We start from the raw sequence: 19,137 nt of genomic DNA, 5'->3' as shown, positions 1-19,137 counted from the left end.
TTGATCACTACCCGTTGAGCCCGACAATCTAGCCAATTTTCTATCCACCTTATAGTCCATTCATCCAGCCCATACTTCTTTAACTTGCTGGCAAGAATACTATGGGAGACCGTGTCAAAAGCTTTGCTAAAGTCAAGGAATAACACATCCATTGCTTTCGTCCCCCGATCGCCATGAGGTTTTCAATGGCTCTGCAATCGCATCCACCAACTCCTTTACCACTCTCGGATGCAGCGCATCCGGCCCCATGGACTTGTGCTCGTCCAGCTTTTCTAAATAGTCCCGAACCACTTCTTTCTTCACAGAGGGCTGGTCACCTCCTCCCCATGCTCTGCTGCCCAGTGCAGCAGTCTGGGAACTGACCTTGTTCATGAAGACAGAGGCAAAAAAAGCATTGAGTACATTAGCTTTTTCCACGTCCTCTGTCACTAGCTTGCCTGCCTCATTCAGTAAGGGGCCCACACTTTCCTTGACTTTCTTCTTGTTGCTAACATACCTGAAGAAACCCTTCTTGTTACTCTTAACATCTCTTGCTAGCTGCAACTCCAGGTGTGATTTGGCCTTCCTAATTTCACTCCTGCATGCCCGAGCAATATTTTTATACTCTTCCCTGGTCATTTGTCCAATCTTCCACTTCTTGTAAGCTTCTTTTTTGTGTTCAAGATCAGCAAGGATTTCACTGTGAAGCCAAGCTGGTCGCCTGCCATATTTACTATTCTTTCTACACATCGGGATGGTTTGTCCCTGTAACCTCAATAAGGATTCTTTAAAATACAGCCAGCTCTCCTGGACTCCTTTCCCCCTCATGTTATTCTCCCAGGGGATCCTGCCCATCAGTTCCCTGAGGTTGTCAAAGTCTGCTTTTCTGAAGTCCAGGGTCTGTATTCTGCTGCTCTCCTTTCTTCCCTGTGTCAGGATCCTGAACTCGACCATCTCATGGTCACTGCCTCCCAGGTTCCCATCCACTTTTGCTTCCCCTACTAATTCTTCCCGGTTTGTGAGCAGCAGGTCAAGAAGAGCTCTGCCCCTAGTTGGTTCCTCCAGCACCTGCACCAGGGAATTGTCCCCTACACTTTCCAAAAACTTCCTGGATTGTCTGTGCACCGCTGTATTGCTCTCCCAGCAGAAATCAGGGTGATTGAAGTCTCCCATGAGAATCAGGGCTTGCGATCTAGTAACTTCCGTTAGTTGCCAGAAGAAAGCCTCGTCCACCTCATCCCCCTAATCCGGTGGTCTATAGTAGACTCCCACCATGCTATCACCCTTGTTGCTCACGCTTCTAAACTTAATCCAGAGACGTTCAGGTTTTTCTGCAGTTTCATACAGGAGCTCTGAGCAGTCATACAATGCATATATATATATATATATATATACACAATGCAACTCCCCCACCTTTTCTGCCGTGCCTGTCCTTTCTGAACAGTTTATATCTATCCATGACTGTACTCCGGTGCAAACAGTACCCTTCAAACAGTTTCATGGCTAGCATTTATAGATTTAAAGAGAGATTTAGTTTCAACCTTTCAGCTAAGAAGGTCTAGAGCCTCAAGGAGTGCAGGTGTTGAAGAGAGAGAACTGGTGGATCACCTGAGTCCAAAGGAGGTGCTGAGGGCACAAATTTGCAGATGATACTAAACTGGGAGGAGTGGTAGATACGCTGGAGGGGAGGGATAGGATACAGAAGGACCTAGACAAATTGGAGGATTGGGCCAAAAGAAATCTGATGAGGTTCAATAAGGATAAGTGTCCTGCACTTAGGATGGAAGAATCCAATGCACCGCTACAGACTAGGGACCGAATGGCTAGGCAGCAGTTCTGCGGAAAAGGACCTAGGGGTGACAGTGGACGAGAAGCTGGATATGAGTCAACAGTGTGCCCTTGTTGCCAAGAAGGCCAATGGCATTTTGGGATGTATAAGTAGGGGCATAGCCAGCAGATCGAGGGATGTGATCGTTCCCCTCTATTCGACACTGGTGAGGCCTCATCTGGAGTACTGTGTCCAGTTTTGGGCCCCACACTACAAGAAGGATGTGGATAAATTGGAGAGAGTCCAGCGAAGGGCAACAAAAATGATTAGGGGTCTAGAGCACATGACTTATGAGGAGAGGCTGAGGGAGCTGGGATTGTTTAGTCTCCAGAAGAGAAGAATGAGGGGGGATTTGATAGCTGCTTTCAACTACCTGAAAGGGGGTTCCAAAGAGGATGGCTCTAGACTGTTCTCAATGGTAGCAGATGACAGAACGAGGAGTAATGGTCTCAAGTTGCAATGGGGGAGGTTTAGATTGGATATTAGGAAAAACTTTTTCACTAAGAGGGTGGTGAAACACTGGAATGCGTTACCTAGGGAGGTGGTAGAATCTCCTTCCTTAGAGGTTTTTAAGGTCAGGCTTGACAAAGCCCTGGCTGGGATGATTTAACTGGGAATTGGTCCTGCTTCGAGCAGGGGGTTGGACTAGATGACCTTCTGGGGTCCCTTCCAACCCTGATATTCTATGATTCTATGATTCTAAGGGTGTTTTGGGAGGGAAGGGATCACTCTGAGATCTGCTCAATGTATTCGACCACCTAACACAGGTGCACATCATAGACATAAGGATAAGGGTCCTGCACTTAGGATGGAAGAATCCAATGCACCGCTACAGACTAGGGACCGAATGGCTAGGCAGCAGTTCTGCGGAAAAGGACCTAGGGGTGACAGTGGACGAGAAGCTGGATATGAGTCAACAGTGTGCCCTTGTTGCCAAGAAGGCCAATGGCATTTTGGGATGTATAAGTAGGGGCATAGCCAGCAGATCGAGGGATGTGATCGTTCCCCTCTATTCGACACTGGTGAGGCCTCATCTGGAGTACTGTGTCCAGTTTTGGGCCCCACACTACAAGAAGGATGTGGATAAATTGGAGAGAGTCCAGCGAAGGGCAACAAAAATGATTAGGGGTCTAGAGCACATGACTTATGAGGAGAGGCTGAGGGAGCTGGGATTGTTTAGTCTCCAGAAGAGAAGAATGAGGGGGGATTTGATAGCTGCTTTCAACTACCTGAAAGGGGGTTCCAAAGAGGATGGCTCTAGACTGTTCTCAATGGTAGCAGATGACAGAACGAGGAGTAATGGTCTCAAGTTGCAATGGGGGAGGTTTAGATTGGATATTAGGAAAAACTTTTTCACTAAGAGGGTGGTGAAACACTGGAATGCGTTACCTAGGGAGGTGGTAGAATCTCCTTCCTTAGAGGTTTTTAAGGTCAGGCTTGACAAAGCCCTGGCTGGGATGATTTAACTGGGAATTGGTCCTGCTTCGAGCAGGGGGTTGGACTAGATGACCTTCTGGGGTCCCTTCCAACCCTGATATTCTATGATTCTATGATTCTAAGGGTGTTTTGGGAGGGAAGGGATCACTCTGAGATCTGCTCAATGTATTCGACCACCTAACACAGGTGCACATCATAGACATAGATCTCCTTTTGAGACATGGAACAAACTGCATCTCTGCTTTCTCCCCACAGCTACTGTGTCTTTGTTTCATGTTACATCTACAGATGTTTCTACAATTTACCGTCTGCCTGTTCCTTCATTTCTTCTGTTGTATGTTTGTTTGTTTCCTTTTAACATGATGATTAATATATCTTTGTTTTTCTTTTCACCTTTTTCTGTTGCCAACATTTGTAGGAAGAAGAACAAAAGCAGGCAGTAAGTTGATTTCAGTGTGTAGTTGATCTGACTTGGGGGGTGGTTCTGCATGAAAACACATTTTTTGTCCTGATGGGATATGTGTAAATAAACCATGCATTACTTTTTCTTCGTGGCTAGTGTAAAGTCGCTGCTATGGGGTCTTTCTCATTTTTGAAATTCCAAACCAGAGCTCTTCAGTTCCCAGTGGAGCATGTTCTTAATAAAGTACTGTGAGCTTATTTTCCTCCCCTTTCAAATTAAGTTTATTGCCTTGAGTACATGACCAGTGAGAATATTTGTTTGTTTTTTGGAAAAGTGCATGATCAACCAGATTGAAAAGGCAGATTCTCAGCTTGTTTTACTCCATATTCTGACAGTTTCTCTGAAGTATTTTGATAGCTTTCTTGTCTCTTTGAATAACCTAGAATTTGCCTGTTTGCCATGTACAAGTCCATGCATGAAAACTAATTTTGATACTCTAGGCGTGGCTTCGTGTCGTGTAGTCTTGATATAGTCTCACTAGACTAGTCTGTTTTGCGCTCATTGCAAACAAAATGTGCAAACTAATGAGAGACAAGAATGCTTTGCTGTTACTGATTTCCATTTCCATTACCCTCCTACTAAAATTTAAATCCAGTGTTAACTTTGTGATCCACTCCAGAGGGAGCCCTTTTTCTTTTTAAGGAACAGCCTTATATTCAGTTATTTTTCTTCAGCAACACACGTTTTCAGCACACCCTGGCTGTTCTTCTCTGTGCACATAGAGTTATGAAGATTAATCATGTGTTCACTTGGGTGGTTTATCTGCCATATATACCTTACACAGCTTGAAAATATTCAGATAACTTATTTCTGGTAAGAAGATGTACCTGTGTATACAGCTTCTATCGATGAAGCCTCTGAGTCACGCTACATCAGTAATGTGCTGGACCTGACCTTTGGTGGCTCCTGGGAGCCCCATATTAAAATTCCTTCACCAAATTGAAGGGAAAATTGTGGTGATTTCCCTCCTTGTGCTGGAGTTCACTCCTCTCTAGATGTGGCTAAATCATCCTGTTGAGAGAAGATTTGTCCTGGGGTTCATAAAAATACCTCTGTGAAAAAACTTGTGACTTTTAGGAATGGACCAGATTACACCAAACAGGTAAGTACAGAATGTTTCCTGGGGGAAGAAAAACCCCAAGACACCCAGATAAGGTCTTTACTCCTCTCCCCCATCAAATTGTGAACGCTGAACATTGCCATATACTCAAGAAGAAAAGGAGGACTTGTGGCACCTTAGAGACTAACAAATGTATTTGAGCGTAAGCTTTCATGAGCTACAGCTCACTTCATAGATTCATAGATACTAAGGTCAGAAGGGACCATTATGATCATCGGATGCATTCAGTGGAAAATAAAGTGGGGAGATTTATATACACAGAGAACATGAAACAATGGGTGTTACCATACACACTGTAACCAGAGTGATCAGGTAAGGTAAGCTGTTACCAGTAGGAGAGCGGGGGATGGGGGGTCTCGTTGGAGTCTGTTTTTGAAGTTTTTTTGTTGAAGAATTGCCACTTTTAGATCTGTAATTGAGTGACCAAAGAGATTGAAGTGTTCTCCGACTGGTTTTTGAATGTTATAATTCTTGACTTCTGATTTGTGTCCATTTATTCTTTTACGTAGAGACTGTCCAGTTTGGCCAATGTACATGGCAGAGGGGCATTGCTGGCACATGATGGCATATATCACATTGGTAGATGTGCAGGTGAACGAGCCTCTAATAGTGTGGCTGATGTGATTAGGCCCTATGATGGTGTCCCCTGAATAGATATGTGGGCACAGTTGGCAACGGGCTTTGTTGCAAGAATAGGTTCCTGAGTTAGTGGTTCTGTTGTGTGGTGTGTGGTTGCTGGTGAGTATTTGCTTCAGGTTGGGGGGCTGTCTGTAAGCAAGGACTGACCTGTCTGCCAAGATCTGTGAGAGTGATGGGTCGTCCTTCAGGATAGGTTGTAGATCCTTGATGATGCCCAGGAGAGGTTTCAGGATAATTTTCAGAAATAAACATTTCCATGGAAGTGTAGCATAATTAACATTTGTTTTCGCAGTGCCGCTGCCTCCTTCCTGGTTATTGTTGTTAGTTGGCTTGCCTGTGGGTGTGTGTGTGGTCTCTCGGGTTGCCAACTTTCTACTCGCACAAAACTGAACACCCTTGCCCCACCCTGCCTCATCCCTTTTCCAAGGCCACACCCCCACTCACTCCATCCCCCCTCCCTCTGTCACTCACTCTCCCCACCCTCACTCACTCTCTCATTTTCACCAGGCTGGCTCAGGGGGCTGGGGTGGGGGGGTAAGAGCTCTGGCTGGCGGTGCAGACTCTGGGGTGGGGCGGGGATGAGGGGTTTGGGGTATAGGAGGGTGCTCCAGGCTGGGACCGAGGAGTTTGGAGGGTGGGATGGGGATCAGGGCTGGGGCAGGAGGTTGTGTTGTGGGGGAGGATGAAGCTCCAGTTGGGGGTGCGGGCTCTGGGGTGGGGCTGGGGATGAGGGGTTTGGTACAGTAGGGTGCTCTGGGCTGGGACTGAGGGGTTCAGAGGGCAGGAGGGGAATCAGGGCTGGGGCAGGGATTTGAGGCATGGGAGGGGGTCAGGGGTACGTGCTCTGGGCAGCGCTTACCTTAAGTAGCTCCCGGAAGCAGCGGCATGTCCCTTCTCTGGCTCCTACGCGGAGGTGCAGCCAGGTGGCTCTGCGTGCTGCCCTGTCTGTAGGCGCCGCCCCTGCAGCTTACATTGGCTGCACTTACCAGAGCCCCCTGGCTTCCCCCTATGCATAGGAGCCAGAGGGGGGACATGCCGGCTGCTTCCCGGGAGCTGCACGGTGTGGAGGCTAGCAGGGAGCCTGCCAGCACCACTGGGCAGAGCCGCCAATGGGACAGTCAGCAGTGCTGACCAGAGCCCCTAGGATTCCTTTTCGACCAGGTGTTCTGATCGAAAGCCGGACACCTGGTCACCCTAGTGTTGTCCCCAGCTTTGTGTAGATAGCTGGTTTAGCAGCCCATGATAGTGCTGCCTAGTGTGGTATTTGTAGCTGGATAAATATTTAGTGCTTATTATATAGCAACAATTCCGGGCAGTGCAGTGGGCAGTGAACTTGTAATCGTCTGGTTTAATACCTTGCCTGACTTTGGTTTACAGCCTCTGGTTCAGGCCTCAGGGCTTGCACTAGGCCCAGTGCTGTAGTTTGAATATGAAAACAAATGAAGAGATTCCCCAGTTGTTCTTCCCTCCTGTCTGCAGTCCACACACCGTGGGATATCGTCTTTATCAGCAACTGAGAGAAAATTTGGGGTGGAGGGGGCCTCTTACTAAAATGTTAACAGCACATTACTTCACTGTATAGTCCTGCTGCTTTGGAATTTGTTGCCTCAGAAACCATAAGGATTTGAAATAACAGTAACCAAACTTAGACCAACCAAAGGTCACGTTAGTAATTTGTATTAAATCTGAGTGTGGTGCCTAGTTTGCAGGAACTGGAGCAGGTTGCAGCTGCCCTCATCTGTAATACAAAGGTGCAGCCTGAAAAAAACTACAAGTTCCAGCATGCATTGCTCTGCTTCAATCAAAGCCACTTAAATGAGAACCCCACATCATATTGTCTACTGAGACCATTAGTTTTCAGGAAGAGGGTGGTGGTCTTGGTACTTCTTCACACTGAAGAGGAGAGGCGAAAGGCAGCTCTGGTTCTGCTTGTAGAATTTAACGGGCCAAAATTGGCTTCTCTGCTACTTCAGTAAATTTACTGTCAACCATTTATTCCAAGTATTCAAATAAACACAATACTGGAGAACAGAAGGGCTGGTGGGCTGGGAGAACCCAGCTTAAAGGGACATAGTCAGCTTGAAATCTAGTCAGTTTCAGCAAATAAGTTTAAATTAGTTTCAGGCACTTCATTGGTTTTACAATCACAATGCCTTTGTTGCCCCTCTTGGATCATGTGTAAGACTCTTATACACAGAAAGAGTGATTGTCTATATCAGCAGTTCTCAAACTTTAGCAACCCGAGGACCCCCATTTTGAGTTAAAAATTTTGTGGACCCCCAAGACCCCTGTTCAGCCGCAGGCCCTGGCCCCTCTCCACCCCTTCCCCCAAGTCCCCACCCCACCTCTTCCTGTCCCCACTCCCCCCTGCCTCTCCTCTTCACCACCTCTTTCCGCTCCCGAGCGCCCCATCCCCGCTCCTCCCCATTCCTCCCAGCACCTCCTGCACGCTGCTGAACAGCTGTTCCCTGGCATGCAGGAGGCACTGGGAGGGAGGGGGAGAAGTTGATCAGCTGGGCTAGCGGCCTGGGACATGATTCCGTCCCCTCCCACAAGCACACCCTGCCCCGCTCCTCCCCCTCCCTCCCTCTCTCCTAGCGCCTCCTGCACGCCGCCCACTGAAGAGCTATTCACTGGCATGCAGGAGGCGCTGGGGAGGAGGAGGGGAGAGAGGGAAGGGGTGGAGTTGATCAGCGGGGCCCACAGACCCCTGAAGTACCCTTGCGGACGTCCGTTTGAGAAACACTGGTCTGTATTCTAAGTGCTGTCAAATGCACAAAATAAACTGAAAAGGGAGAGAGAGGGATTTTTCCCTATAGCTTTGAGTTGTAGTAATCTTAGGTGATGGTTGTCATAAAACGAGGTAAAAAACTGTCAGGTAGAAGTGTGATTTTAAATTGGCTGTGACCCTTTAAGGGGTAGCAGTCACAGCTCAGAACCTTATGCAAAGTGGCCATTCTACATGTCTTTCCGGAATCAAGTGCCTCTGTACCTAACAACATTTTGTCCTGCATATACTCCAAATGCAGTTTGAAATAGGCATGACTTTGTTCAAATTCGTGTTTTTCAAACCTTGCCCTCACTGAGAACTATGCCCAATACCAAGTTTCAACTTTCAAGCTGCTGTCATTTATAACACAGCTCTGTACAAAAGAAGTGTGGCTAGAATTGTTTTAATCTTTAGAACTCAAAAACAGCGGGAGGGATTGCTCAAATTTTCAAAACAGATTCACCTTCAGAAAGAGACCAATGAATTTTTTAAAAACGTACATATTGTATGTGAAAACAGGGCTAGAATTGAAACTGATTAAGAACCTCCTCTCTAGAATTCACTTCTGTGCAAAGTTATGGTGGTACTATAATTTTATTGTGGACAGTTTAGGGAGAATCCTGAGCTGGTCATGCTAAAAGGGTCACATATAATCAGAGAAGTGATGAGTTATGAGACTTGTTTTACCCTAAAAATATTATTTTTTTCCAATTTGATGCTAATAATTTCAAAACATATAACAGCAGCAGCAGGAGCCTTTGGAAAAGGGCTTTATATGTTTCTATATCAGGGGTTGGCAGCCTTCGGCACGCGGACCATCAGGGTAATCCACTGGCGGGCCGCGAGACATTTTGTTTACATTGACTGTCCGCAGACATGGCTGCCCACAGCTCCCAGTGGCTGCGGTTCACCGTCCCCAGCCCATGGGAGCTGCAGGAAGCGGCAGTGAGCATGTCCCTGGCCACTGGGAGCTGTGGGGGGCTGTGCCTGCGGACGGTCAACGTAAACAAACTGTCTCGTGACCCGCCACCAGATTAGCCTGATGGGCTGTGCACCGAAGGTTGCCGACCCCTTTTCTATATGTTATGGTGCTATTGCTCTCTTGTTCATCTAACAAAGTGTCTGTATACAGTGAAAAGGATCACAAAGAATTGCTGTAATCCTTTGGCAGGTAGACTTACAAATTTCCCCTCTTTTCACTTCCAAAACAAAATGGTCATTAACAACATGATCATTTAAAAAAAAAAACGAAGAAGTTATAAAAATAAAAACCAGTCTCCTGTCCCCACCCTTCTACTAAAAGCATCAGGGTTTCAGTTTTTACAGGATGTGTAGTAAGTTGAAACTTCCACAGTAAATACCTATGCTAGTATGGCCGGGAGTGGGGGTGGGACTGCTGGTTTGAAAAGGTTCTGTATAAACTGCATAAATCCTCTGGCTGACAGAAATAGCAGCCCTGAAGCAGTACATGCTATTGTACTCTAAGAACTGTTCATGCAGTCTGGGTGTTGGTACGGTAGAAGAGGACTTTTTAAAAAGTTTATACTGTTTCCATCTCTCACCCCGGCAACGTGCTTCGTAGTCATAGGCACATGCATAAAACAAGACTTGCTCCATGGTGAGGTAATGGATATTCGTCAATGGAACCCTCTGTAGGAGTGGATGTCACGTGAAGGAGATTGATACTACACAATCTAAACAGTTATTTAACCAATGGCTTTTTGCAACAATTACATCATAAAATGTGACTTTTGTAAGAGACAATTCAGCTGTGCGCCCACCAGTTACCATGGTTGGATTTTGTTCTGTACACGTCCTTCCACTAGCCTGGCTCTAAATTAAATCTGCTACTGCCATTCTGGGTCAGATGACACCTCTGTGCCATTGAAAGCAGTTTTCGTTACCTTTATACATCTGAATGTGTAACACCATTATTTAAGGATTCAGATTCATTGTATTTCCTGCGATATGCATTGCCTGGCTGTGGGGAATAGGATATGGAGCTTTCTAGGTCACCAATTCAAGACCAGTCCAGGTCGATTGTAACAAGAAGACATTTGCTATAAGCCTGGTTCCTAGTGGTTCCATCTAATGGAAATATGCCTATCACAGCCCCCTTTGTTGGCTGTCTCAGCAGAGGCCACAAATTGAATTAGGTATAAAGGCAGAACTTGCACCCCATAGGGACTGTCTCTTCAACAATAGAATTGCTCATTATAACTGTCAAGTTGCAGGTCTGACCTAGCAGCCAGGAGTGATGTAGGCAAAGCATGCTCATCCCCTGGGAGCATGAGTCATTGCATACTCATCCCCTGAGAGCGTGAGCTCCTTTAACTGCTCCCTAGCTGGGGTGGTGACTAAACACTGATGCATTATATATGTCATGGACAGATAATGGTAAGACTTAATGCTTTTATAGCATTTAAAATCGTTAAAACGCTTTATAAAATTAATCCTCACATCTCTGAGTTAAGTAAATAAATATTGTTGTGTCCATTTCAGAGATTGGGAAGACTGAGAGTGAGAGATTGTTACATGTTCATGACCAAACAGCAAGTTAATGACAAAACTGGAATTAGAAATCCAAAGTCCCTGGCTTTTGATCCAGAGCTTATTCCAGTGAACAGTGTTGCTTCTCACTGCAAGCAGACACACATTAGTGTGGAAGAAACTTACATTGCAGCTGTTCCTATTCTGTGATTAATCAGATTATTTCTTTCGTCAGTACTAACAATTATGCACCTTACACCAGTGTCATAGTCACATAGCACATTTTTAAACATCCAATAAAATAGAGCTGTGAGATACTGCTAACAGGATGATCCAGTGGTTTAGGCACCAGCCTAGGACGTGGGAGATTCATATTCAATTCCTTGTTCCACCGCAGACTTCCTGTACTTAGGTGGTATTATTATTACTGTAATTGCAGAGAAATCAGTACTAAGTGCATTTGTATATGTATCTGTAACACTTTTCTTCCAGTCATTATGCAAGCATGGGGGACTAATTAAAGCCACATGAATGATATCTGGATCTAGCATTGGTTTATATGGCACATGGTCCTTATTAATAGTGATAAGGAAATGTCAGCATGGGATTACTTGACGTTTCGTGAAATCCATTTCACTGGGAAAAGGGTTGGTAGCACATGGCAGCCATTTGGGGCTAGTTTTGTCATCTGCTACGCAGAGTGTATTGCTCTCTTTTGGCTCGTTCCCTTGCAAGATGCTCTCCCTCTTTCCACCTCATTTCCTCATATGTGCTCTCCTTTTCTAGTGGGTCCTGGCACATCTTGCTAAAGCACATTATCTGTGGCAGAATTACCTAGATTTGGTCTAAAATAGCACAATAATGCATTTGAGCATAAACTGCTCTGCTGCTAACTGTATTGTAAATTTCTATCTCTTTGAGGTGGATGGTGTCATCCAGGATTACCTCCCTCACCCCAGTTTGTTCTCTGTTTCCCCACACCCATGCACACACTCTCTCCAGACCCATAGTGTAGACATGAGGCACCATCTCAAAGCAGGGTTTATGCAAGTGCAGTTTAGTCTGATAATATACCAAAGTGAGCTTCATCTCTAAGACTGTCTAACAGGGGAATAATATTTTTGCATTCTGCATCAATGCCCAGTCTGAAGATCTGGTCCAGAGCATAACTAGCTGTGTGTGTGTAGGTCCACAGTTTATCTGAGAGACACCTAAGGTGTAAAGGTTCTTGGAAGTTTGGCCTTTAGTGACAGAGAGACTGTCAGCATGAATGTTGAAGTCGCCCAAGACTGAGTCTTGGGAACTTTCACAACACGGATAACCATAGCTCTATCAACTTTTCTAGGAAAACGTCAGCGTGTTCTTAGTCTGTTGGCGAATGGCCTTGTTTCCAGGGAATTTCTCCTGCATTTGAGGCTGAATAGAAACAATCTGACAGTTTCTCCGGTCAGTGGTTTTGATTTTGCTGGTCTGGATTGGTGAGGTACCAGGTGTTCTGTTCCCTATGCTAGTTTTTCCCTTGCTTTGGTGACCCAAGGTTTTATTTAGAGCCAGAAAAGATAGGGTTAAAAGACTGATTTCAGATTTGCATTAGATTGTCTAGTTAAAGAAGGATTCCCATTTCCTGACTATTTCCTTCTTTAACTTTTTGGACTAGGCAGCCAGACCTTCCTTTTTGGCTCTTACCAAATGAGAAGGAGCGTCACAGTACCCTCCCTAATGCAACTTCTGAAAGGCCTTCTATAATTTGTCAGCAGTATCCGTTTTAGAGGCAACAGAGAGCTCTTCTTTGAACAATACATTATTTCTTCAAGCCCCAGGCAGATTTTGGCAACTCCTGCGCCACCAAAGGAGCAGTTGGCAACTGGCTTTTACATATGCTGTGCTACTGCTGGCCCCCAAACTTAAGTTGAGGGCCAAGACTGTGACACACGTGTGTGGCTGCAGGACCTATTTCTGACTTCATCATGCCAACTTCAGCCATTGACATGGTACCAGCACCGAACGTTGTTATTCTGGCACCAACCTAGACTACAGCAACACCTGCTTTGGCACGGTCACTGCACCAGCACAGAGCTTCCCAAGTGCAGGCCAAAGTATCCCCCAGGACTGCATAAAAACGTGGAAATAAATGGTCCAGGACATGACGGAAGCCATGAAGAATTTAAATATTTTCCTGAGGTTTTGACCCTCACTCACGTTCTCAGTTCATTGGCTTCATCTCCCTTTTCCCAACAAATTCAAGCTCCTTAGTCACATGTTTAGGGATCAGCAAAGCTCCACTGTGCCCAAATCTTGAGTCCTCTTTTGACTAACCCCCCTCCCCCCTTGGACACTACATTCATGGATTTATACCAAGGATGAGCTTGTCCCTATAGGTAGTGTATCCTTTTATTTAGATAATGCATACATTTAGGATATTATTTAACCACTCCTGTGAATCTAATTCACTATTTTCTCTTCTCATGGATTTTGAAGCAGCATCTTTAGCTTCCTTACTGAACATTCTAGTAAACTAAATGATCTGACCTAATAGATAGTCATTTTCAAAGCCATCCCATGTAAGAGTCCTGGAGGAATAGTCCACATACTTTCCCTTCATGTGCTTCTGTAAATACTCAAGGGCTCAACTTGGAATTAGAACTGTGGACAAATTCTCCTTCATCAGAGGAGCCTCACTCTAGGGGCTACATTTCATGGCTTGCTAGATGGGGGATGCTCATGAAGATCAGAAGAGGTGCTATATTCAGAAAATTCCTGTTACAGATAATTAACCTTCCTTTCTCCTGCGTGAAATTGCCTCTGCAGATCCCTATTGAGAGTCATAGAATCACAGAAGATAAAGGTTGGAAGAGCCCTCAGGAAGTCATCTAGTCCAACCCCCTGCTCAAAGCAGGACCAACCCCAACTAAATCATTCCAGCAGGGCTTTGTCAAGCCGAGCCTTAAAAACCTCTAAGGATGGAGATTCCACCACCTCCCTAGGTAACCCATTCCACTGCTTCACCACCCTCCTAGTGAAATAGTTTTTCCTAATATCCAAGCTAGACCTCTCCCACTGCAACTTGAGACCATTGTTCCTTCTTCTGTCATCTGCCACAACTGAGAACAGCCGAGCTCCATTCTCTTTGGAACCCCCTTTCAGGTAGTCGAAGGCTGCTATCAAATCCCCTCTCACTCTTCTCTTCTACAGACTAAATAAGCCCAGTTCCCTCAGCCTCTCCTCGTAAGTCATGTGCCCCAGCCCCCTAATCATTTTCATTGCCCTCCGCTGGACTCTCTCCAATTTGTCCATATCCTTTCTGTAGTGGGGGGAGGGGGGAGGCAAAACTGGACACAGTACTCCAGATGTGGCCTCACCAGTGCCGAATAGAGGGGAATAATCACTTCCCTCGATCTGCTGGCAGTGCTCCTACTAATGCAGCCCAATGTGTCATTAGCCTTCTTGGCAACAAGGGCACACTGTTGACTCATATCCAGCTTCTGGCCCACTGTAATCCCCAGGTCCTTTTCTGCTTAACTGCCGCTTAGCCAGTCAGTCCCCAGCCTATAGCGGTGCATCAGATTCTTCCGTCCTAAGTGCAGGACTCTGCACTTGTCCTTGTTGAACCTCATCAGATTTCTTTTGGCCCAGTCCTCCAATTTGTCTAGGTCACTCTGGACCCTATCCCTACCCTCCAGAGTATCTAACTCTCCCCCCCAGCCTAGTGTCATTCATGAACTTGCTGAGGGTGCAATTCATCCCATCATCCAGATCAGTAATGAAGATGTTGAACAAAACCAGCCCCAGGACTGACCCTTGGGGCACTCCGCTTGATACCAGCTGCCAACTAGACATTGAGCTGTTGATCACTACCCGCTGAGCCCGACGATCTAGCCAGCTTTCTATCCACCTTATAGTCCATTTATCCAATCCATACTTTTTTAACTTCCTGGCAAGAATACTGTGGGAGACCGTATCAAAAGGTTTGCTAAAGTCAAGATAGATCATGTCCACTGCTTTCGCCATATCCACAGAGCCAGTTATCTCATCATAGGAGGCAATCAGGTTGATCAGACATGACTTGCCCTTGGTAAATCCATGTTGACTGTTTCTGATCACCTTCCTCTCCTCCAAGTGCTTCAAAATGGATTCCTTGCAGACCTGCTCCATGATTTTTCCAGAGACAGAAGTGAGGCTGACCAGTCTGTAGTTCCCCAGATTCTCCTTCCCTTTTTTAAAGTTGGGCACTATATTTGCCTTTTCCAATTGTCCAGGACCTCCCCCGATCGCCACAAGTTTTCAAAGATAGTGGCCAATGGCTCTGCAATCACATCAGCCAACTCCCTCAGTACCGTTGGATGCATTGTATCCGGCCCCATGGACTTGTGCATGTCCAACTTTTCTAAATAGTCCTTAACCTGTTCTTTCACCACTGAGGGATGCTAACCTCCTCCCCACACTGTGCTGCCCAGTGCAGCAGTCTGGGAGCTGACCTTGTTTGTGAAGACTGAGGCAAAAAAAGCATTGAGTACTTCAGCTTTTTCCACACTAGGTTGCCTCCCCCTTTCAGTAAGGGCCCCACACTTTCCCTGACCTTTTTCTTCTTGCTAACATACTAGTAGAAATGCTTCTTGTTACCCTTCACATCCCTTACTAACTGCAACTCCAGTTGTGCTATGGCCTTCCTGATTACACCCCTGCATGCTCAAGCAGTATTTTTATACTCCTCCCTAGTCATCTGTCCAAGTTTCCACTTCTTGTAAGCTTCCTTTTTGTGTTTAAACTCACTGAAGATTTCTCTGTGAAGCCAAGCTTTTTGCCTGACCTATTTGCTATTCTTTCTGCACATCGGGCTGTTTTGTTCCTGCGCCCTCAATAAGGCATCTTTAAAATACAGCCAGCTCTCCTGGACTCCTTTCCCCCTCACATTATTCTCCCAGGGGATCCTGCCCATCAGTTCCCTGAGGGAGTCAAAATCTGCTTTTCTGAAGTCCAGGGTCTGAATTCTGCTGCTCTCCTTTCTTCCTTGTGTCAGGATCCTGAACTCAACCATCTCATGGTCACTTCTGCCCAGGTTGCCACCCACTTCCACTTATCATAGAATCATAGAATCATAGAATATCAGGCTCAAAGCAGGACCTAATTCCCAACTAAATCATCCCAGCCAGGGCTTTGTCAAGCCTGATCTTAAAAACCTCTAAGGAAAGAGATTCCACCACCTCCCTAGGTAACCCATTCCAGTGCTTCACCACCCTGCTAGTGAAAAAGTTTTTCCTAATATCCAACCTAGACCTCCCCCACTGCAACTTGAGACCATTACTCCTTTTTCTATCATCTGGTACCACTGAGAATAATCTAGATCCATCCTCTTTGGAACCCCCTTTCAGGTAGTTGAAAGCAGCTTTCAAATCCCCCCTCATTCTTCTCTTCTGCAGACTAAATAAGCCCAGTTCCCTAAGCCTCTCCTCATAAGTCATGTGCCCCAGCCCCCTAATCATTTTTGTTGCCCTCCGCTGGACTTTCTCCAATTTGTCCATATCCTTTCTGTAGTTGCGGGGGGAGGGGGAACGGGAACTGGACACAATACTCCAGATGTGGCCTCACCAGTGCCAAATAGAGGGGAATGATCACGTCCCTCGATCTGCTGGCAATGCTCTTACTAATACAGACCAAAATACCATTAGCCTTCTTGGTAACAAGTGCACACTGTTGACTCATATCCAGCTTCTTGTCCACCATAACCTCTAGGTCCTTTTCTGCTGAACTGCTGCCTAACCACTCGGTCCCTAGTCTGTAGCGGTGCATCGGATTCTTCCGTCCTAAGTGCAGGACTCTGCACTTGTCCTTGTTGAACTTCATCAGATTTCTTTTGGCCCAATCCTCCAATTTGTCTAGGTCCCTCTGTATCCTATCCCTAACCCTCCAGTGTATCTACCTCTCCTCCCAGTTTAGTGTCATCTGCAAACTTGCTGAGGATGCAGTTCATCCAATCCTCCAGATCAATAATGAAGATATTGAACAAAACCGGCCCCAGGACCGACCCTTGGGACACTCCGCTTGATACCGGCTGCCAACTAGACATGGAGCCATTGATCACTATCTATTGAGCCTGACGATCTAGCGAGCTTTCTATCCACCTTATAGTCCCCTACCAATTCCCCTACCAATTCTTTCCTGTTTGTGAGCAGCATGTATTTATGTATTCTGACTTGCTTCTGGACTTGTGAGGTTGGGCAAATAACTTCTATATTGAGGATATGCAGAGGCAATATATTGGGAAGGTAAGTAGCCTGCCTTTCTCATGTAAAAACTTAGTCAGCTATTCAAACAAGAAATATTTGTTAATTGAATCTCTGTTATCCCGTTGTAAGTGCTTTGGAGTCGATTTCCTTTTCATCGCAGAGGGAGCTCCATAAGAGATTAGAATCCTTCTGCATGCCCAGATTTGCTTGTGGACAAAGCTGGGGGCGGGGGGGGGGGGGGGAGCGGAAAGGGGTTGCAAACACTTTGAAGGGTTGCAAATACTTTGAAGAATAGAACTAAAAATTCAAAGGGATCTTGATAAATTGGAGAACTGGGCTATAGACGACAAAATGAAATTCAATGAAGACAAATGTAAGGTGGTACATTTAGGGTAGAAAAACCAAATGCACAAATTACAGAATGGGGAATAACTTGCTTGGCAGCAGCATTGCTGAGAAGGATTTGGGAGTTGTGTTGGATCACAACCTCAACATCAGTCAACAACGCAATGCTGTTGCAAAAAAAGCAAATGCAGTTTTGGGTTGAAGGCATAGCATGTAAGTCATGGGAGGTGATAGTACTGCTCTACTCAATGCTGGTTAGACTTCAGCTCTAGTACTGTGTCATTTTGGTCACCAATGTATAGAAAGGATGTAGAGAAACTGGAAAGGGTTCAGAGGCAAGTGACAAAGATGATCAAAGGGATGGAATGCAAGCCATGTGAGCAAAGGCTGAAGGAACTGGGTATGTTTAGTTTGGAAAAGAGGAGATTAAGGTGGGAGATGATAGCACTCTTCAAATATTTGAAAGACTGCCATAAGAAAGATGGAGAAAAATTGTTCTCTCTTGTCACATAGGGCAGGACAAGAGGCCATGGGTTCAAACTAGAGCATAGCAGATTTAGATTAAATCTTAGGAAAAAGTCCTAACTGTAAGAACAGTAGGACAATGGAACAAACTGCCTAGAGAAGTTGTGGAATCCCCTTCATTGGAAGTTTTCAAAAAGAGGCTGGTTAGCCATCTGTCTTGGATGGTTGAGACACAACAAATCCCGCATTTTGGAAGAGGGTTAGACTAGATGACCCTTGTGATCCCTTCTAACCCTATGGTTCTGTGGTTCATCTCTAAACTGTAGAACATTCTACAGAACCTTCCCAGCATCTATCACTAGAAAATTTCTCAGGCCCAGATTTTTCCTAATCCTGGCATGAAAGCTTTCTCCAACTGGACCTTCCACACAGGATGGCTGTAGGGATGGCTTCCTGCTAGTGGCTGCTAGCTACCCCTAAACCTCAAAGAAAAACCTAGGGGAGGAGACAATGACAAGGTATACAGATATTCTACAGATGAGTACAGTATATTGATCTAGATAGACAGGCATTCCCATCCCTGGTACCAACCAGCAGAGCTGGACTGCAACACAGAGGTGTATATCCTGCAGACATGATCCCTTGCAAATTGAGGAGCTCCACATAGGCATTATGCCTCCCTGAGGCACAGTTCCTCCCAGTGCTCGTTGGGGCAGATCAGCACCACACTGACCCCGTCCTGGGCCTAGGCATTAATGATACAGTCTGGCCCTAATTACTTTAGTCACTTAGGTTGATAAAACTCTGATCATAACCTCATGGTTGACTCAGGAGTTCCATTCGGGGGATCTGAAAGAAACTTTTGACTTACGAAGGGTATTGCTTTCAGCCCAGCTTCCCTCTAATATGTAATAACATAGACTATCAAGCTAAGAAACTTCATATTCCGTCTCAGTTCTTACCAAGAGAAATCACAAAGCCAGTATTGTAGGAAACCATCTTATTTGAGAATAACAAACAGATATTATGGTTTCAATGTTAATGTTTTTCTGACATGTATCCTTCCTGTGAAATAGGAGCTTTCCCTCAAAGTATCCTCTTTTAATACATTCAGATGTTCTGATTCTGTTGGTAGATTCCATGCCTCCACTGTTACTCAAGCAAATGGCCTACTTACTTGTAAACTCTTCCACATTTTGATTTTCTGTCTGTAGAAAGCTTTTATTGCTTAAATACAAACAAACCTAGGAAATTCAATTTTTCAAATCACCCGTGTTAAGAAAAGATTATTTATAGCCGAGTTACTCGTAAATTAGGAAATGACCGCATTAAATTGCATGCACAACCTTAACTCTGCACCCTTGTGCTAATGCATTA

At 45.4% G+C, this 19,137-nt stretch overlaps 1 protein-coding gene across 13 annotated transcripts in view; it reads left to right on the top strand.

Annotated features, from left to right (window-relative positions):
- The window catches only part of DTNB (dystrobrevin beta), a 383,895-nt gene that overhangs the window by 303,139 nt on the left and 61,619 nt on the right, over positions 1-19,137 (top strand). For 10 of the 13 annotated variants that reach the window (XM_074947300.1, XM_074947299.1, XM_074947308.1 and 7 more), the window contains one exon: positions 3,663-3,683. The exons of the other annotated variants lie outside the window; for them this stretch is intronic. In XM_074947300.1, the coding sequence (XP_074803401.1) occupies positions 3,663-3,683 (21 nt within the window). The remainder of the gene's footprint in view (positions 1-3,662; positions 3,684-19,137) is intronic. 13 annotated transcript variants of the gene reach the window in all.

The sequence above is a fragment of the Natator depressus genome, chromosome 3 (assembly GCF_965152275.1).
Source record: "Natator depressus isolate rNatDep1 chromosome 3, rNatDep2.hap1, whole genome shotgun sequence".
NCBI classification, from domain to species: domain Eukaryota; kingdom Metazoa; phylum Chordata; order Testudines; family Cheloniidae; genus Natator; species Natator depressus.
Note: the sequence above shows the minus strand (reverse complement) of the source record. Positions and strands in the feature narration are given on the sequence as shown.